Source organism: Pterocles gutturalis, unplaced genomic scaffold (assembly GCF_000699245.1).
Source record: "Pterocles gutturalis isolate BGI_N339 unplaced genomic scaffold, ASM69924v1 scaffold4229, whole genome shotgun sequence".
NCBI classification, from domain to species: Eukaryota; Metazoa; Chordata; class Aves; order Pterocliformes; family Pteroclidae; genus Pterocles; species Pterocles gutturalis.
In genome coordinates this window covers 109,215-131,318 of record NW_010133093.1, presented here as the reverse complement: position 1 = coordinate 131,318, position 22,104 = coordinate 109,215, and the positions used below count along the sequence as shown (strand labels likewise).

General features: G+C 39.0%; 1 protein-coding gene across 1 annotated transcript in view; it reads right to left on the bottom strand.

The window, feature by feature from the left end:
- Positions 1–21,112, bottom strand: part of PDZRN3 (PDZ domain containing ring finger 3) — a 33,115-nt gene extending 12,003 nt beyond the window's left edge. The window contains exons 1-4 of the mRNA XM_010081082.1: positions 21,044–21,112; positions 4,615–4,865; positions 4,249–4,260; positions 2,051–2,138 (exon numbers count right to left, since the gene is read on the bottom strand). Of these exons, the coding sequence (XP_010079384.1) occupies positions 2,051–2,138; positions 4,249–4,260; positions 4,615–4,865; positions 21,044–21,112 (420 nt within the window). The remainder of the gene's footprint in view (positions 1–2,050; positions 2,139–4,248; positions 4,261–4,614; positions 4,866–21,043) is intronic.
- Between the last annotated feature and the right edge of the window lie 992 nt (positions 21,113–22,104).

Below are 22,104 nucleotides of genomic sequence, written 5' to 3'. Positions count from 1 at the left end.
CATGTAAACTTCAAAAGAAACAAAATGGTATTTATTTATTTTTGCAGTAGGGAATATATGGCAGTTACCTCTGAGTCATCAATTTTAAGATAGATGTTGAGAGATAAAACTGAGAACGCAGTTTTGGCTCCTCGGCAATACTGCCAGCATAAATTCCTTCCTACCAATATTTACATTAGAAGCCTGTTGTGAACTCGGGTATTTCACTGTTTTTGTCTTGTTTACTTGTTACAAATCACTAACCAGTCAGTTACAGACCATAAAAGTTTAGATGAGGAGCTTCTGATTTAAATTCAAAGCACATTTTATGGACATAGAAACCCAGAAGGCTGACTTGATGGCTTTCTTGCTTTAGACATTTTTGCTGCAGTCAATGAAACAGTGCCTTTGTGGTCTTTTAAAACATATCTATCAAAAGGCAAACAAAAAAGCAACTAGCCAGTTGAGTCCCTGTTAGCACTTTGACCTTACCATTGATCATAGTCACTACAATTTGAACAAGAATCTTTAGTAGTTTTTAAGAAATACTATTAGGCTACAGAGACTTTTCTAATGTTCATCTCCCCGTGTTAGTGAGCTGATCACCTTTTGCCATTAAGTACTATATCAATGTCAAAATTATTAATGTTGTGGTTTAAGACATATTAGTGTCTGGCTACTGAAGTGCATGTGTTTAAACTGTTTTCAGCTCAACTGGTTGACCTTCTAATGGAAGCAATGTAATGTATCCACAATATTAGATTTCCTAAAAAATAGATTTTGAAAAGATATTGGCAGAAAATACTAATTTGTTCTACATTTTCCCTTAAGACAAAAACCCATATTGTAATTGGTTTTATTTAAGAAAAAAAAAAAAAAGGCACTTGTTTGAAAAGTAAGGCCTCGAAGTCTGCTAAACAGCATTTGTTTTACTGGCACTTTGATTTTATCCTGCCTTTGATTTGCGTTTGTATACAGAGATGAATTACTACCAGATCCGTGGAATCTGAGAACAGCTTGCAGAATTTTTATGGGGTTTTAGTCCTTGATCCTGCAAACACTTTTATAGAAGGGAACAACTTCATGCTTGTAGAACAACTGAACTCTGCTCCCACTGAAGCTGTTGATAAATCTACCACTGATTTAAACAGAGCTACAGACAGGTCAGCATCGCTTGCTTTGACAAATAAGTGTTAGCAGGGCCAGCATCGAAGAAATCAGAAGTGCAAGCAAGCTAAGAGTAAACTGTTCACTTACTGATAATCTTGAATGGATTATCTGGATCAGACATCGCTGGCAGTATTTAGAAGCATTGAGATACTTTACTGCCATTTATTAGAAACAATTGAAAACACTTCAGTGGGTCAGTACTGCTTAAATATCTTGCAGAACTAAGGCCTACAGTTTATATGCTGTACTCTGAATGGCTGGGAGCAGGTTATTAAAATTAAGCGTGAGAAAACTAAAGACTAACTTCTGATGGGATATACAGATACTAAAACCAAAAGTGATTTTTAAAGATTTGTCAGGAAAATGGCTTGCATACCTTCATGACTGGTTCAACTTTTATTATCTATAATTTTATATGTACACATACGTAACTTTTCAGTAATGAAAAGAGGAACAGCTTAGTGTAGTGGCATATCTGTTCTCGTCTTGTCTTGTAAACTTAAAGTATTTCTAAATTATATGATCAAGAACATCTGTCTCTCAGCTGGGGAATTAAGGGAAACTTGCGCACTTTTACTGCGACTACACGGAACAGGTCCTGCCACTCAGCAAACTTGCAAAGTCTTTCAGAAAGTCTAAATCAGCATAGTTATACAGAATTTAATTACTGGAATCAATGACTTAATTTGTTAGTTGAAGATCTGGCTCATCAGTCCATGGCACACACTTAAATACACTGATAAAGGTCTCAATAAGGCTTGCAGCCTGCACAGTATCTAACGAGTAATGTTATTACAAATACCTGCTTTGAAATGTCTTTTCACTTTATATATGATGCAAAGACTGTGACATGCACTTGTTAAACTTTCAGTAAATGAAATAGTTACTAAAGACTTAGTACCTCTAATTCCAACTCATCTCGGTCCATTTCTTGATGAATTCTTCCCATGTAGTCATTTGGGTCATAGTATTCATGCACTGAGGGATGGCTGGAAAAAAAAGCTGTGTTTTAGGACAGCACTTGGTACTCTAGTGTGTTAATGCGTTCTAAGCTTAGAGCAAGTCATCGTGAACAACCAAACCAAGGAATTGCATGCAGTTAATTATACCATTTACACCAATACACACTATACCATTTACACCAATAAACGTATTAAACAAAAAAAAACATGTACAAGAGGAGTCTAAAACTTTTGTCACCTGATGAATGAGAGACTTGTAAAGAGTCTCAGCATTTATTAGTGATTTTTCTCCAAATGTAAAGCTGACTTGGGGAAAAAAATACACAGAGAGAATAGTGGTAAGGGAGGGTAAGGGGTACCAGGTGACAGCTAAGTGGGCAGATATTTGCCAGGGTTCAAGATGAGAGGGAATACTAGATCACTTACTTGTGAGCTCAGGTTATTTGCAGATATTAAAGTAAAGTTATTCTTGCCTAGCTGCTTGATATTTTTACTTTGCCTTTAAAGACACTAATTTTTATCAAATTGCTAAGTATTCTAAAAATAACTTGCCACCCAGCTATTTGGATCAACAGCATTCTTTTGATTGAGTTGAATGAAACAGGCTGTGCATAAGGATTTAAATACTATTTAAATATGCACCACTCTTCATATTGCCGTTTACTGCTGGCATGCTGCTTTTTACAACTTGAGCTCTCTGACAGGTTCACTGTCTGTACTTTGGAAGTTGTAAGCAGTGTAATACTCTTGCCATCACTTTTTTTTTCTATGCTGGAATTTTATTTCTGCAACGAAAGTAAACCCCCTTTAATTCTCTGTTAACTAGATACATTTCTTTAAGTGTGAGGCTCCTTCCCTAACAGCATCTGCTAACTGTCTAAGACACCCCAGTTGTTATATGCAGACTAGATTAATTTGAATGGGAATTGGAGAAGGTACAGGAAGCGTTTGGAAAAAATTACTCTGCTTGCGCGTGCTGGGAACAGCACACTGGAATAGTTAACTGACTGCCCTTGCATGTAGGGATAGGCGACGTGGTCAAGACCAATATCTACAGCTCAAAGTTAGGTCACTGATGATGCTGGCAGCTGGAATCTATGTCTGACGATTAAGAGGTAATATGAAGTTACTTGATAGGACTGAGCTGGTATTATTCAGGCATGGTGCAACCTAAATGATTCATCATGAATTCATCTTTGCCATTTTCCTAATACAATTGGGTTTGCATCTGGGAGGTTGCAGGTGCTGAAAGCCCTTCTTGCGGATGTGTTCAGGAGTATGCAGTGTAGGTGCTCTAGGAGTAAGTGTGTCCTCTCCACATTGCTCTATGCCCTGTTGCTTTTTCACTGCAAACAAGCTCAAAGCTATAGCCTTTTGTCAAACGTTTCCACTAAAACATGCAGCTGTGCTTGAATTTTCAATGGGCTGGGAATAGGTGGCGATGCAGTAATATCCGAAGGAACCATCTTTCAAGTAATTAGCACCGAGAGTCATGAAACGAGCAGACATGGCACGCAGAAGCCTGGTTCCTGGCTGAATGTGTGAATGTTAACATGCTGTAAAAGTCACTTAGGGGCAGTACAGGACCAGTGCCTGTTTGTAGTCAAACCCCGTTTCCTGGAAGCACTGACAGGAATGTCCGGAGAGTGCTGGGGTGTGTTTGTGTGCCAATGATGCCGATCGATGCTCAGGCTGGCTGTGGGGCTCCCCTTCCAGAGCTGCACTGCGCAGCCAGGGCACAGGCACTGCCTCTCACCAGGTACAGCATCGTCTCAAACCCCAGTATTGCTGTGGACTGACCAGATCATCAGCTGTCATACACAGCAACGGAGGTGTTTTTTCCCACTACTGCTTTTTCCCTTGTGGAGATATGTGGCAAGATGACAGGCAATTTGCATGGGTTCCTCGGGGAGCCATTTTCCTCTTGAACAGCGTGTGAGGGCGTGGTGTGTGTGTGCCAGGAGATAATTGTCATTTTTATTTGTAAGTACAAAAGCATCAAACTACCATTAACAATAATTAAAATTTGATTCTAAAACATTCATGACAGCACTGGTAAGTAATTTTAGTCCTAGAAAGTAATTTACTTGAGTAACATCGCTGCAGGGTTATAATAAAGTAATTAATACCCTGGAACAGAATGTAGCAGCTCTTAGCATTACACAATTTATGGCAACCATAAAAAATAAAGTTAAAACATAAGCAACCCAAAGAGGCAGTGAGAGGAATAACAAGAAGCAATAACTTTATCCATCAAATGCCAGCAAAAAATGAGCTTTATGAGGCCATGTTGTGACTCGGTGGCATTACTCATGTGAATAATGGCTTGCTAATATGTAGAAAAAATGAAAATTTTTTGAGTTATGGCTCCATACTGTATGAATCCTGGCTACTGCTGGGAGTACACATTCACCAGCAAGTAGAGGTGAGTTTGTGAACTATTTCTAACATGCCACGTGAAGCAATGCAAGGATTTTCAAGGACTTCACAAACTGTTACTTACTCTTCAGGTAGGAGGTATGGGTCTAGCACAGAGACGGGGGGAGTGGGTGAGCCCATCTTGCTTAGAGCCATGATGTGTTCGAAAGTGATATCTGTCTGTGTGCCCACATCTACCAGCTGAGACTCATGAGGAGTGAAGACCTTGGTGCGTGGAGTTCTTCTCAGGACCTGCACCACAATGGGCTCCTTGGCTGTTTTGAATGCTTCCACTGCCTGCTCGTGTGTTGCTTTAGATAAATCCTTCCCATTGACCTGTGGGAAGACAGAAGGCAAAGCAATGAGGGAAAAGTCAGAAAATGCAGGATATCTTTGCTGGTTTTCACTGTTAATTTAAAAGTCTCAGCTTCCATATAAAGGTACATACAGCAAGTACTAGGAACTATTTATGCATCCCTCTGTTTCCCCTTTCACTGCAGTAACTTTACAAATCCTGTGTCTGCTTTTTATTTTGAGAGTTAGATTTTATTGGGCTCACTCTTTCAGCTAGAGTACAAACCAGCATCACAATTGTTTCTTGCAGATTAGAAATCCCTCAGCCCTTGTTCGAACAAAATGACTTACTGATTCTCCTGTAATTTTTCTAGTTTTTCATTGTTTATTTTTAAAAATCTTAACCCTAGTACTGAACAGAACTACCGAGACAAGTGCTGAAATTACAAAATTATGTATCTGTGTCTGATAAACAATTTTTCAGATGAAACATCGTGGTAGTACCTATTCACTGCAATGAAAAACCTGCATTTTAGGGATGGGATCCCTAGACTGGGATAGGGAATAGAAATAAGAAGGAAAAAACAATCATGGACATATTTTCAAGTATCACTTTTTGCCAGGCCATGGGAGGTGGGGATCCGAGAAGAGAATGGGACACAGATGCCTGCTATCTCAAAGGAGTAGCAACCCTCCTGTTCACAGCAGCAAAACCAAGACGAGGCATTCAATTTTAGCACAAGGTTTACAGTTTCAAATCTTTGGCAAGCGGAGGTGTCCTTCCTGATTCAGAGAGAGGTCTTGAGCACTTACAGCCTGCTCTGGTTTTGCATTTCACTCATGCCTGCCTTCCTCACGTGGTTTCTAATGAATTCTTCTGTAAGTAGCTAAGTCTACCCAGGGGCTGTGAAAGAGATGAGGTCATATTAGTCAGAATTTTTATAACTCATTTTGAGTTTTGATTCGTGAGAAATTTTAATGTTTCTGTGTGTCTCCGTCTGTACAGATTGTAATTTTAAGGGAGCTAAACATGATGAACAGTTTGGGATGAATGGAAAAAAAGCAACTGTGGTGAGAATACTGAGTATGTGCCTGCTTCCTGCTGTTTCTAGCACATGATGGAAATTTATTTTGAAATTTGGCCTGTTTGAGACATCTGCAAATCTGAGAGGTCTGTGGGCTCATATGCAAAGAACAATGTAACAGACATAGTGGGAACCACTGGTAACGCCAATAAGTTATCCTCTTTTAACCTGTAAATTGTTGTAATTTTAATACAGATGAAAAGAAACAATTAAAGAGATGCTGCCCAGAGCAATGTGTTAGTAAAAGCTGTATAGTGAAATTACAATCCTAAAGCACCATGCTATCATGTAATTGTTACATGATCTTTGGACTGGGGCACGTGTAGAGATAAAATACCATTTGAGATCTGAAGATGCTACTGGCACTGGCAGCGAGGACCCCTACCATAGTAGTAGTCCTTCTCATCAAGGATCATACTTTGTTTTTATATTTTCTTTATGAATGATGACTTACATTGTACTCTTTCCAGTCAGACAGCCATTCCCTTGATAAATCACATTATTATATCTGTAATCAGAGGTGTGAGTTGCACAGTGGAAACTGTTGCCTTCTGCATGGAAGAGTAGCATATTTTTTCCAAGGCATAAAAATAATGCATTTCCTTGATTGGACAAAGATGCAATAGTATCTAGCCTCAGGTATTGGTGGTGGCTACTACTTTGTCATTTAATCACTTTTGTATGTGTCTGACATGTACACTAATGTGGTGACTCTGACACATTAGCTTCTTGAATATAACTGAAAACTGTAAAATATATGTCCAGATTCTGATTATCTTTACTTGTATCAGATCGACTCAGTTTGCACTGTGCTATGCCATGTTTAGTCCCGTTAAAGTCAGTGAGGCAACTGAACACGTAACATTACTCAGTGCAGTAACTGAATTTAGCCCATACTTAACGTATTGCCCACAGCAAAAAGCTGGGTGGTAATAAAAGAGGGTTAACTTCAGTGCAGAATCGATCGAAAAGCCTAAATTCATGCTGAATTACCTTGTGCACATAACACTTATTATACTGTCATCCTTGGTTTGTCTAAGAGAGGCGATGACACCAGGTTTTTTGTTAAGCCAGCTGAGAATGGAAGGTGTTGCCATTACAGTTACATTACACAAACGCAGTATTGACCACAAGTGCTCACGGTAACGCATAGCTCTTGAAGTTTGGCCTGGTCAAATTAAAGATCATTAACTCGCACAATTGAGCAGATTACTTTAAAACAATTTGTACAGCTGTAAAATTAAGTTCAGTGTAATGTTTTCTCTGGAAAAAGGAAATGCTGATTATGGTTCCCTTTTTATTATTTGCTGCAAATTAAATGTTGCACATCTTACTGTGAGCATCCTAATTTTTTTGGTACAACTCAATCCAACAAGCAATCAGAAGAAAAGAATCTAAATTAGAGCAAGTGGAGTGTTCTTCAGAAATGTGCTTAGAATAAATCTTGAGCAGGAAACTTTTCATGTGAGCTGCTTTCTATATCTTTATGCCAAAAAACTGGTAAAATTATTCAAAGGAGAGTCTTCCAGTTTATTCCCCAGTATTGTAGTGAACTTGGATCACACACTGTTTAGTACAGGCCTGCATTTTACTTTACATTCTTTAGGACACTTTATTTCTGCAAGTCCATGGACTTGCATCCTCTTTGTGCTTTCATATGAAGTAGCTATATACGTAATCATTCAAAATAACTTCAAAGTCAGGCTGCTATCATGCTGGGAACAGGCAGTAGCTGGACTGTATCATAAATTGTTACTACAAGGAGTTATTTCCAAGTCGTATTCTGACTACGTTTGTCACAAGCCAGTAATGCAGGGAAAGAAAGAAGTGCTGCATAGCCAGGCAGAAGGATGTCAGACCAGATCTTAGAATTTGTGAGAAAAGCCAGCTAAATTTTAGTCTAAAACCTCTCTTCTTGCAAAGGGAACCTTCTGGAGAAAAGGTTTGTGACTTTCTGGCATTCAGCTTTTGGTTGAGACTCAGCCTTCCGTAGGCCTGCCTACTGCCACTGCCAAGTTCCCACTCCGGCAGCAGAATGGACCCATGTGGATTTTCACAATGTCTGTCCATCACTGGCTTCACTGTAGATACCAGGCAGTGAACCAGGCTGTTGAGCACGTGCTCATCTAGTTCTGCTTTGCTGGCTTTCAGAGACAGTCCCAACGGAGGGGCTGGAGAAAACCTGGGGGCAGGGATGTTGCAAGTCCTGTACGTAAAGTCATCAGGGCTGCCCTGCTAGAGCCTTCCATCTTGGATTGCTGGCTCCAAGTCAGACTTGAGCGTTTCATTGGGTATTTGTATTCGGCAATCACCACTCAGATATTTTGGAATCCTAGGATTCTCCAGAGCACGGTAAATAAATAACTCTAAAAAGGGATTTATATTTGATGTATATACAATATCATGTCATGGGTTTGACAAGATGGCAATGATTATAGTAAAATGAAAGCATACCTCACTGTACCATTATTATTATGGGGTTTCTTCATGCACTGCTAAGATATGGTTGGGGATTTTGTCTTTAAAAGTTAATAATTCTGTGAAATATGGCAGCATCCACATTATTTTAGGTAAACGATTCTCCACACAGTGGCCATTCACACAGTGATTGGTCTCAGGGTCTGTGGATTTCTTACAAGAGACTGATTCCTGAACTCAAACTGAACTCAAACCGAGTGGAATCCTTTTAGCTCCGCAGGTTTCTGTTTGGATTGCCACTCCTGGTCAGCAGTCTACTGCCTTGGTGTGCTAGATGTATTAAGAACCACACTAACAAAAAAAGAGTTAAGGGGTTGCACGGAGCTATCATTGTGAACCATTTGGATTCAGAATGTGGAATGATAGAATATGCAATGATGTAAAAATATGCTTTAAAGAGATTTACAGCAGGGAAATGACACTGAACCTGGCCCCTAAAAAAACTGAGGTCACCACCACGTGTTATAGTAAATACTAAGCTGTAAATAGTTTGTATTAATTTTTTTTTGGTTTTGCTATTTTCCATCCCAATACTTCAATAATACCACTTCCTGTTGTAGGGTCATAATGATTTTCAATAATGAAAACTAGTAATTCTCAAATCTGCTTATGTATAACAGAGCAAATTTACTTTTTGTTGTCTGGAAAAAGTATCAAGTATTGGTGTTTTATTTTTAGTAGCACAAAAATAATGCAAAAGAAAAATATACAGGGACGATCTCAATGGCCTGATTTCTGGTATCCATATAGAATTAGCACTTGTGGCTAATCCTAAGTCCCGAAACTTCAGGAAATAGATGACATTGATTAAGACATTTAGTTTTTAATCTGGAAAATTTGTCACAATTGACGAACAATTATTCCCAGTGCTTAAAAGACAATAAATACATCTGTACAAGTTTCACTTTGTTAAAAAAAAAGTGGCTTTATAATCATAGAGTTTGGTCTTAATACTGCTGAATTGTGCTCAGCAAAGTCCTTCCTTATAAATAGTTACATCTGAAATAACACAGAAGAAAAAAATCCATGCATATGAATGCTTCATCAGACTGCCAAAAGCTGCAAATATGCATAATTTCTTAAGAACCTTACATGGCATGTGACAGAGACAATGGGATCTTTCACTGCAAAAAAGATGGATAAATTAACTTGTCTGAAATGTTGAAATGCTTAGCTTTTGGACCTTCTTGGCATTGGAAATGTATTGAATATGGAGAAAGCTGTAGCGAAACTCAATTGGATGTAGTGAAACTGAAGTGAATGGACCTTGATGGAATCTGCTGTGGAGCCAGACAGTAGGCTTAGCAACTGCATGAGACACAAATACTCTGAATTAAGACCATACAGTAAATAAGGAAGGGATGGTTGATTTTTTAATATAAATTATGTAATTATTATGAAATAGAAGTGCATTTGTAGTATTTAGAGTATAGTAATTTATGGGATAGACTGTATGTTACATTATTTAGCACAGAAGTAGGCTGCAGAGAGCACACTACCTAAAATCTACATTGTAAAGGAAGCAAGTAATCTATAGATAAACATAGCATAATCCTATCTGGGAGGTCAGTGTCTCCTACAAGTTTTCTTTTAGTATTTGAAATGAAATTAAAATAGTCCCTTGAGCTTGATTTGATGCTCACTAAAGTCACCAGCAGTTTTGCCTTTGCAATGCCTTAGTTCAGGCTCTGACTGGAACAGGATTACAATAGCAAAGCAAGATATTAGGAAGCTGAGCGTGCCATCAGCGTGCAATTGGCATGGCCAAACTCTGATAACTGAAAGCAAAATGTTGTCATGGTCAATTAAGGTAAAATATGATGTATATTTGTAACTGGGTAAAAGAGAGATGATGCAACAGGGTATAACGGGAGGACATGACACAAATCCAAGTAGAGTGTCCCACCAGACAAATAAATGGAAATGTCTTAAACTCTCATTTCAATCCTATTTCCAAGAAGTAAATGGTGAGAAAAATAAACAGGAACTAATAAAAAGAATTAAAAAAGATGGCAATATATGCTGCATCTTGCTGAAAATGGAAGCAGCAGATGAACTTCACTGTTGAACCCTAAACATCAGGTGAAACTGATGAAGAACAGCCCACTACAGTTAGGAGATGTGAAAGGAACAAATACAACGTGACTATATTTTAAGAACAAACTTCTAAGAACTGTGAAAAAGGTTGGATAAGTTTGTGTGCTACCTTGGAGATAAAAGAGTAAAAACAAGCAGTAGGATCTTGCTGGGTGTTGCCTTGGTAAAACCCAAGGGCATTCCCGAGTCTGTTTACAAATCTCTCTTGCTTTGGTAAGTGCTTATTAAGTAGCTTGTCAGCTGCAACATACTATGAACCTGCATCATCTGATGTTGGATGCATATATATCACAGAGTATAGGATGCTTCCGTACACATGGCCACTAGAGAATGAGAAAGAACAAATCAGTGATGGGAGAATCAACAAGAAGGGAAGAAAAACAGGAAAAAAACCTCATGTCTCTTTTAGGCTTGTGAAGAATTTGTACCACCTAGCTAAGACATGGCTTTCGATATTATTTTATGGTGATGCAAGTGTGTAGGGTACTAGATATACAACAGCTTCTCTCTCTGTTGTAGCTATGCGAGGCATTAGCCATCCCTCCTATCGAAATCTTTCCTTTTCCGTTAATTCTGGATATATGTCACAGAGAAATACCTTTTGTGAGGACAGATTTTTCTCCCATTGTTTTCTACCATACACACATGTTTCTACTTCAACAATTATTTTTTTGTGAGAGGTTTGGTGTCCTCCAGTAATTCCTGAGCCAACTGCCATGTTTTTGATGCTAATTTCAGGCCAAATCTTCCTGAGGTCTGGAGGCTGGGAGCTCTCCAGCCTCCCTGCTGCGAGGACAAGGCTGGACCTCCTGTGTAAGCTGCAGCCCTGACTGAGATGTCCGAACTGCACTCGGTTACTAGAAAACATTCTTATTTTTGTTTGAGGTATGAGGAAGATATTTTGAGAAGATAGTATACAGTTGTGCTATTACATAAATGTCATTTTATCAATAGCTGCCATTTAATTATTTAGCAAGGTAAGCTATTTACATGTTTTGTTTTCTCTGGGTGGGCAGAGAAGCCTAACTGCCACTTTGTTGATGGCACACATGAATTGGGAGCTTTTGAGTGTATCAAAATATGACACGTGTTTACATAGACAAAATTTTCTCCTGGTTACCACCAATTCTTATTTTCTTTTCCCTCTGATACTATGTCTATAGAAAACCTAGTATTTGTTCTTTCTCTTTTCCTGTGATAGCAGAATTTACACACCTGGGTTATTTACAGAAGAAAGATATTCCTCAAACTGATTCCCAGCTTCCCACTTGCAGTCACAAGGGGGGCATGCACCCGGGTCCCGGAGCCCTGCAGACCCGGGGAGGTGATGCGAGGGCAACAGGACAGGGCTGTGCTAGGAAGAAGTTTGCAGAAGAGAATGAGGCAGGACACTCAATGAATGTAGGTGAGAAGTTTTGCATTTATGCATGTGCAAGCATCATTTGCAATAGTACAGATGAAGTAACTCTGGATGTTGGCAGTCATAGTAGACTGAAAGGTTGAGAGAGGCAGAAAATCCCTGTGCCTAGTTTACAGTGTGTAGTTATAGTTATTTTGTACTTTATTTTTGCTTAAATAGTGTGTAATGGGTTTTGGGTGTTGGTAGTATATAACAGAAACTAAAAGGTTTCTGTAAAAACAATTATTTTTCCATCTATCAAGTTAGACTGATTTATATGGGTTTAATGTCATGAATGGTAAACATTTGTATGCATTGTACAGCTTGTTGGTTCTTCTGTGCTTCACAAATGTCAAAGAGAAAAAACTTTTTTGCTTAAGAATGAGTAAGCAGCTTTTCTTTGTAGAAATTAATGCAAATCCTTGGGAAGTGCCCTATAAAAATGCTCGTTCTGTTAGGCTACAGACGTCTGTGCTCCATTTAAAACACTCTTTATGGTCTGATTCACTTCTTTAGCAAGTTCTTAAGAAGTCTGCATATTAAGAAAAAGCAGAACAAGTTTAAAGATTTTTATAGAAACTAGAGCAGCAAAAAGCCCATTTTCTAAACCCCCTTTTCCTCAGGAATTGGAGAAAGAAGGTTCAAAATATAGGTTAATTCTTCTTGCAGTTCCATCTAATCCCTCTTTTATTTCCCTCATATGGACAGTCTCTCTCTTTTTCAATAAAACAGAATTATATTGTTTAGTAATAGACTGTTTCCATGTGTGTGCATTTCCCTTCTGTCTTGTGAGCCATCCATGACAAAATAGTTAAGACCAAAGAAAAATTCTTTACTTAATAGTACAGAATACATTCATTCTCTAAACCCTTAACTTCCAAATGGAAAATCTTGGGAGAAAGACCCTTGAAATAAAGGAATTCTTATTCTGCTAGTAGTTAGCACAGTTATGTACTAACAATACAGCACCAGGACTGTATATAGCATACTAAAATGTGACTGCTTTTGATTGGATTCTCAGGCTCCCCTCCTATGTATCATGACTCAAAACCTCTGGGGAATTTTATCAGTTGCTTCAATGAAAACAGATTGAGACCAATGCTGGGGCTTCTGAGACTCCTGTACTTTCTCTGTAAGCAAAGTTTACTTGGAGCCCTTTTTTTCTTAAATATGCATTCATTGTATTAAATGACTTTCTATCAGCGCAAAAATAACTTTTCCATGTTTTGTCAACATTAAAATAGTAGTCTTTTGTCTATGTGTTTATGGCTGAATAACCCTGGCCCATACAAAACACAGACAGAAGTTTCCAGGCGCTCCTCTCTCTGCCATTTCAGTAGCATGACCCAGAGGGAGCCAATCAATTAGACTTATGAGTGAGGTACAAATGACAGCCATACATAATCATGAATTACTAATGACCAGAATTCAGCAAGTGCAATTATCCCCTTTCTGTCATTCTCTGGATTTGCCACGTATAGCACCTGCCTCCAGCATAGCACCTTGGGCTGCTTCTGCTGGGGTGTAACATTGACATCGTCCTTCTCAAATGTGCTCTTCCCAAGAGGTAAAACCTATGTCTACATACTTGTCTAGTACAGAAAATTACAGCTTTTTTATGAGTGACAGTTTACTTTTTGAAAAGCTATGTATTTCAGTATTTAAGATCCACAATCCTGTAACAAGGGGTCCCTGCGTAGGCAGGTGTCTTACTCACTGATGTCCCGAGTTGTCTCTCCTTTTATCATTCTAGCACAACGTAATTGCAGTCAACAGAGGTGTTGCCATACTGATGATGTTTCATTTATATCATGTGATGACAAGGATAAGACACAATGATAGTAAATACCATGAAAAGATTAATCTCTTTACTTGAGGGTGTAAATGTTACATGGATTTAAGCTAAACTGGAGTGACATAAACATACTGATGATGTTTCATTTATATCATGTGATGACAAGGATAAGACACAATGATAGTAAATACCATAAAAAAGATTAATCTGTTTAGCTGAGGGTATAAATGTTACAGGGATTTAAGCTAAATTGGAATGACATAAAGAACCAATTCCTGTACTGAATCAGGCCAGAAGTCCCCGTAGACCAGCGACTTTTCTCCAACAGTGGCACGCAGAGGATGCTTTGAGAATGCTGTAAAAGTTAGACATACTTGAAATTGGACTTTTCTCCTGCTATGTCCTTCCAGCACCTACAGCTCAAATAGTTGACAGTCTAGTAATGTTTACACCATGTATAAATTAAAATCAGTAGTATGAGTTAGTGTACATATCGGGCCTTAAAATAATATTAGTAGTGTACCAGACTATGCAAACACAGAACAAGACAGTGCCTCCTCTGGAGATCGTGCTCCAAGCAAAAAGACAAATGGAGTATTGTACAGATGAGAAGATGAAACGCCAACCAAGTTAGTGATCTAGCCAAGGTCACATGAGTACACCACAACTGAAACCTGAAAGCTCCAACAAACCATGTCACAACATCCCCATTTCTGCACTGTTGCTCATCATTTGTAGTTTTTGAGTCCATCCTCCCACTCCCCTCCCTCTTTCCACAAATGTCTCAGTGATTTAAGATGGGGAAAGAGAAATTGTGGGTAGCTCTGAAGATATCTCTGCAGAAGAGGGTTATGGAAGCTAATGCCAAGAAAAGACAGAAAAAACGCCCAGGGCTGCTGTCTGGGAACCCAGCAGCAGTGATGGATCCAAGTGGGCTCATTAATAAGCGGCCTGCTCCTTCAGTAGCTACGTGGTACCTGCCGAGCAGGCTTTGTATTCTTGGGCCATCTGCTTCCAGAAGCTGAGCAGTGTTCTCAGCTGAAGAACATAAACCCCAGAAGGTGTCATGTGGGAAGAAGTCCCACCACCACCTCACTCTGCCCTTCCAGTCCATGCTGCTTGACTCTGGCCTAGAATTCTCATAGTGTGCTATTGATAAAAACATCTTCATTTTCCTTTTTTGGCTAAATTTGATGCAGTTACAGATACTGGCAGGTCAGGTACAAGAGCTTCTGTTGTACTCTGCCAAACTGAAAAAGGCTTTCTTAGCAGCTGTGGTCTTTGCAAATATCAATGTTCACTTTCTCTAAAATGATGCTGTAGGAGCTAATCAGATCCATGACAATGCATAAACCAAATACAGTTTTAGTCTGATTGTACAATTACTCCTTCTGTGAAGCATTTTATTTCTTACATGTTCCCAAGGAGTCTGATGGTAGTGTCTCACTGTAAAGCTAAGGTGTTGTCTCACTGCAAAACCAGAAGACATTTCATCAATTAGAAATGAAGTGCCTAGTTCCTGTTGCAGTGGATAATGTGTCCAATCATCTGCAGCATGTTCACATCCAGAATTATCACTGGATTGACCATTTTTCTTTTAGATGCTGGCCTCTAGCTTTTTGCCTGAAGACAGCCCATATTAATAGGAAGGCTTCCTTCAACAGTCGCCATTTAATGTAGTGAATATTGTAGTCTTGTTTAATGCTTATGTATATTTTGTATTATTTATTCTGGCACCCTCCTGTCAAGCCCCTAACTGGCTACTGGGTTCAGGAGGGCTAGCTGGATCTGCTTACATTTACCCACTGGGTCTCTGAATGGAACAATCCCAATGTTCATATAAACGTAGAGATGTCCTGTCCTAGTGAAAGTGAAGCCTGACCTTTTGTTTCATTATTAATGAACACAACAAAACACATTTATTACATCTGCACTTTTTCATTACTCCATATGTTTCCCTTTTCCCAGCCCATGTTTGACATGTGACAGTAAAGCACAGAGTGATTGTCCCTAGTGCCTCCTCCCTTGTGACTTCTCGCCACCTGCTTTATAGCATTAAACAGATGTATAAGTGTAAAGCATTACAAAACTCATCTTTTCAATCATTTATCACTTAAAAAAAAAATCCAAATAAAACTCTGCTATGGTTAAGCATTTTATCTGCTTACTTAAGAAAAGTGCTGTGATTTTAGGAACATTATGAAGCAGTAAGATATTTCAGGTACACAGTAGGTCAAATTACCCATTTACATCACAGGTGACCATTAGGCATTTTGTTTATTTCATATCACATCACGTCTTGTTTAGTTTCCTTTAATGACCAAAATATTCCTCTGACATAAAATAAAGAGTATCTTCCAGAGAAATCCTAACAGAGGCATTGCATTATTCATCGTCAAGTGAAGAGGAAAATTTCAATTGCCAGTTTCTGGTAAATGTCTAATTAAGAAAGGGGACTTCTGAGCCACAGACGGGCGCCACAATCATTAAAGGGCAGTTTTCTGAAGATTATGAGTCTCCAGTCTGTCAAGCAGAGTTTTCCTACAGTTGAACTAATTCAGCAGTAGAAAACCCTGTCTAGAACAAAGCCCTTGGAGTTAACGTCTTGTTTAAGCAAACGCATGCCTACTTTGAAGTAAGTGGGATAGGTTCACAATTGTTATTGAGGTCAAGTTTAATGGTGGCGAAGTGACAGATTATAACTTCAACGCTATTCTTAATTTCAGCTGCAGCACAGACTGGACATACAGAGTATCTGAAGCCATACAGTGAATTTCAAGTAGACCAGTTTACTATAATTGGCATAACCAGGTTGGTCTTAACATGGAAAATTACTGAAATGTAGACCAACTAATTCTCTGGCTGCCCAGTTAAATTTGAGGGTGTGAAAAGCATATGTACAGAGGCAATTATTTTTGTTTCCCAGATCTTACAGTTTTGAAGGTCTTTACTTTTTTATTTTTTTTTTTTTTTTTTTTTTTTTTTTTTTTTTTTTTAGCTGAATGTTTATTTTGGCAACCTTTGCTTTGGCCCTGACTTAGGATAACACCATTGCTCAGTAGGTTTAAGTCTAGTTAGACTGTTTCCTTCAATCAGGCTTTCTTAATGACTGATTACTTTAGCCTAATTTTTGCAAGTCTAAATATGTGAATGGAATTGTAATGGCAAAGGGAACTGTATCAGTGCAACTGGTTTGTGTGTGAGTTCTGCTGAAGGAATAGTCTCCTTGCAAGTGTTGCTGCTGGAAGTTGCCAATGAAATATAGTGTCAGTTGGTTCCTCATCACTACTGTCTTCTCATTAGCACAGCAATTTGTATGCTGACCTTGGTGCTTACGTAACCTTGACCACATCATATCTTGTGTAGTTTAAAAGACAAATCCAGCTTGCCTGCTACTGTTTTACCAACACTGTCATTTTTGTTTGTCTCGGAGATGACAGGCCAGGCCAAGAGCATGTGAACGGGGCTTTCAAGTTACTAAAACACTAAAAGGTCATTGCATCAACTGTTTATTTATATATGAACTTTAGTATTTGTGAGAGGTGCCAGCTCAACAATCACGGAGGCAGAAATCTTCTGACCTCGGATCATCTAAAGCAAGGGCAGTGGCAATGTGAGCTTGCTTCCTGCCAGCGTTCCTATCCTTAATCTGGAGGGACAGCCGGGAGGAAGGGAGTTAGTCTCCATACTCACTTACTGCATGATTTCTCAGCTGGAAGTGCCAGTTTTGATGGGTTGTTTTTATGATGTCTTCCCACCACGAGAAATGGATGAGCTCCATCATCTTGAATCCTAGGGAGCAGCTTTGAGCATTGCCCATCCAGTTGAAAATCATCTGTAATTTAAAACTCTATGTTCTTACCCTTGGAAATATTGTCTACTCAGGATATGATATAACTGTGTGCTTACCTCCCAACCTCTGTGTAAACATGTGCTTAGAGTGCAGTAAGTACTCAAAGTTTCTTAAACTGACGTTCTAATATATTTTTTTTTCTGTTTTACAAACTCAAAAGTTCTATCTTAGCGGATTCATTTTTCTGTAAGTTTCCTTCAATTAAGATTACTCTTTGTGCCCCGCGCCCTCCCCCCCCGGAAGTTCCTACAAAGGGAAAAGCCCTTAATTCTGTTATTGTTTGTATAGGAGCTGATGACATTGAGAAAAGCAAACTGGAAAATTGATCTAAAACACCCTCCTAAATTTCTGGTTTTCTTTCTTCCCCCTTCTCCCTCCACTTTCACAATCTTTAAAATCTTCCTAAGAGAATTTCCATTTATCTAGAAACCCTAAATCTAATAGAGTATAATTACTTCATATGCTGCATGCAACTGGGAAGTAAACATTAGGATCCATCTAAGATATTATACGCATCACGTTGCTGCCACAAGCACGCTTATGGCCAGTGACGCTGTTCTGCATCAAGATTTCAAGCTGCTACAATCCCCTTTGTATTTGTAATACAAAGCATTGATATGCAGAGCTACAGTAGACTTTAATGACGAGGTGTCTTAATTTGCTTTTTATTATGTGATTAAAGGTACAATAAGGTATGTGTTCAACAAGAGGGAAGACCATTGTTCTGCATCATTAAGCTCACAGCAGCCCAAAAAGAAATTGTAGGCAAAGTGCCAAAGCCCTTAATGAAGAGGATCTCTTTGAATTATCTATGGATGAGGAAGGGATAAAGCCCGAGCCCTGGTATATTTGATCCTCTTTGTGCTCTCTGTTATGAGGACTTACGGAGCCAGACGTACCAGACCTTCTGGAATTGTAATTTATTGAAGCATTAATTTCCCAGCCACACTAAAGCTCTTGGCCTAATAGAGAAAGTGCAGTTATGTACTATTATTAATTCTTGCAAGTGTTTTCTGAATTCCTACATCTCAGAGTCGTGAACTTTTGAAAAATAAGGCTAAGGGGATTTATTTGTAACAATGCTCAATGTTTCCTAAAACCAAGTTATGCAAATTTTGTCTAACTCGGAATTTAAAAAAAGGTTCTTTTAGTTTTCTCAGAAATGGCACTGTCATCTTATCACACGATATTAGGGTTACATGGATGATACACAATAAAACCACTGTAAGAGGTATTTGTTACTGTTAGCATATTTTGAAACTTTTGTAATTTATATCCTATTATTTTAAATGAAAATGATTCTTTTCCCTCACTGTTAAAATTTAACTGACTGCTCTTATGTGTAGGTTACATGAGGATGCATTTGTATTATACTGACATTTAATTATCTGGATGTACTCCCTAAGCTATAGAATTCCCTCCCACCTATCTTGTGAAACAGAGAAATCAATGTAGTACCCTGTTAAAATAATTTTGCACAACACTTTATGTTCTGGAATAATCAGGGATTACAGTCTTAAATAATTCAGGTTTTACTCTGTTAGAAATCCCAGTTTTATAGGATTACATGCACCTCTCACTTTTGTGGAACCTGAGGATTTTCCACCCATGTTTCCCAAAGGACTTTCACGCTTAATCAGGGGTGCTGTGCACTGTGCTCCACACATTGCTGAAACAAGGTTACAGTACTTTGCAGGTTGATTTCTAAATCCAACCTACTGCCAGAGATCTGCACCTGCAGCCAGCACGGCATAGTTCAGTCAGCTCAGATATCAGTAGGACTGTGCCTGTGACAGATTTTAAGGACATGTATTTAAAGGATGTTGTCCTGCATCTGTTAGGAGATGTCAGTAACTTGTGAAGGTTTTCTGCTGCCTTCATTTTGCAACAAAAAATGTGCAAGCTTCCTGAATGATCAAAATATTCAGATTGTGTTGCTGTCTCAGTTTGTTCTGGTTGTTGCACTTCTGAATGCATTCACTGGCAGTCGTCAAACCCAGGCAGCATGAAAACTTGGCGACCTTGGGGGATAAGTAACTATTAGCAGAGTAACTCTGAATAGAGTCACACAAACAATATCTGGCACCAGGTCTGCTGTCACAGGCAGCATCTGAAACTAGTCCTCAGTACAGAATAACATCTGAGAAATCTGATTACCTTTCCCTAAAATTCTTCCCACCATTGCATGCATAGCAGCTTAGCAAGTGGAAGTGAGTCAGTATAAATAGAAATGACAGTAAACACGTCCTCCTATTTGCTCTCGCAAGTTTTTTTTCTTCCCTGAAGCGTCACTGTCCTTTGGGTGCCTGAGTGAGAATTAGATTAAAACTATGTGTTTAAAATTTAATCACTTCCCTACTAACGTAACACACGAACCACGTATTTTATTCACTCTGTTGCCCATGACATCAGTATCTGGGATCAGATGCAGGTGGCACCGCAGCGCAGACACAGGATCCCTCTCCCTCCCGCGTACTTGCCGAGTGATCCCCTCTGCTGGCGACCGCGGCAGCACTGGGACCATCAGCCGGCCCGACGCTCCAAAGACTGGGAGTCATTGTCACTTATTTTAAACTGCCTTGGAACAGCAAGGCAGTAAAGCACAGCTTGAAGGGTTTGAGTGGTTTATCTGGAGTGTTTGTACAGACAACCCTCTTCATGTTTCCAGAGGTTAGCCATAAGCTATCTCCTGTGATGACTTCAAAAGAGATCAGTAGGAGTACATCCCTACACACCTGGCCGTCACTTGCATGGTTCCATCATGCTGTTCTGGTCCAAATCATACTTCAGATGTGACAGCGTTAAGAAATTTCAGAGAGGGAGATCATACAGACAGAAGAAAAAACAGAAACACAGGAAACAATGTTTTTGTAGTAGATGTTAGTGTGTTACTGCACTTGTAGAAAACTTATCACAGGCTTAATAGGAATAATTTGACATATAAAGATCTATAGAGCAGTAGTTTTGATCTGCTGTCAATTCTAACATTTTTTTTAAGCTGGTATTTCTACATGCAGAGTGCAAAAACTACAACTAGACATAAACTGATATTGGCAGGAACACGCACTTACAAGACCAGACTGAGCAGTGAACAAATGCATGGCACAGAAGGAAGTATCTGTGTGTACTTGTAAACAGATACAAAGCCTCCCTTGCCTGTCTTCCCTCACTTGTTCAAAGAGTGTGTGACCAAGCCATGATCCTTGTCAAGAAATTTTGCCTAATACATACTGGAGAAATTAACAAGAGTCCTATTTTGTGATGTAAAGTTTTGTAAAAAGTTTGATGTACAACAGCATACTTTTAAATATCTGATATTCTGCAAGTGTGAGTGGGAAGGTACATCACAAAAACATCATCATTATCATTATCATACACATACCAACTAAGGTAAGCCCCCTTTCCTTTCCACTTGTAGAAGCAGTTTTTGGTATTCCATTTTCCCTGTCATTAATAGTGGTCACAAGCCTAAAAAAAACCATTTGCTTTTAGAAACAAAATCTCATTCTTTACCTGACAAACTTCATACAGTAACTTGTACTGTTCTTCTTGCTTCTGTAGAGTGCACAAACTGCATCCCATGTTTAAGTAAGAGGCAGAAACAATCTTCCTTATTCACCAGAGCAGGCACAGAAACCTCTGTCAGCAAGCATGCATGCAGATATCCTTGAACCCCCGCGGAGGATCGGCTGGACCAAGGCGGTGCACAGCGGTGTGGCACAGGGTGCTGCAGAACAACCCTGCTCCTTCCCTCCCTGCTCTCCCTGGTCCCCGGCAGCACACAGCGCTCCCTCTGCCGCTCTGCTCTGGCTGCAGCACTCTGCTCCAACACAGGCTATATACTGCTACTCATGCATATTAATCAGCTCTCATTGACTATTCATAACAGACAGTGATACAGAAGCTATAATTGCCAGCTATGACAGCTGAAATTTCTCTAATTAACAGGCAAGTGCTTCAGTAGCAGGCATAATAAAAGACACTAACAATTTTGTAAACCATTTTGTAGCAATTACAAATAAACATGACTACATTTTACTGTGGTCCCTAAGGATAATTCTTAACATATTTAAGCAGGCTAGAAGTACAGTTTAAATGTAAGTCACAATGAAATCAATGTATTGGTACAGAACTCTGCAGTGGCTGTGGCAAAGTTGAATATGCTTAGTAGCATTTATTTTTCTCTCAGGCTGTGGTGGCATCTGAGATGCTCAGTTTTATGGTAGGAGGGTGACTGAACTAGGTGTTTAACAAACCCAGCAGAGAATGGCCAGCTCTGTCCCTGAAAGCCCACATGCAGCCTTAGGACCTGGCTACAAAGCAAAAGAGATATATGTGAATTTATGTGGATTTAGAGAAAAAAAAAAGCCTCAGATTAATATTTATAGATTAGCTTTAGATTAATATTTATATCAAGTGAAAAATAGCTATCTATGCTTCTGACTCTCATTGTATTTGAAGAGTGTAAATGACAGGTTCACATATTATTTGTTAAATTTAAAATATACACTTTACCAGATTTTAAAAAGATATACAATAATATAAGTGTGGCATTTATGAGTACTCAGTATTTG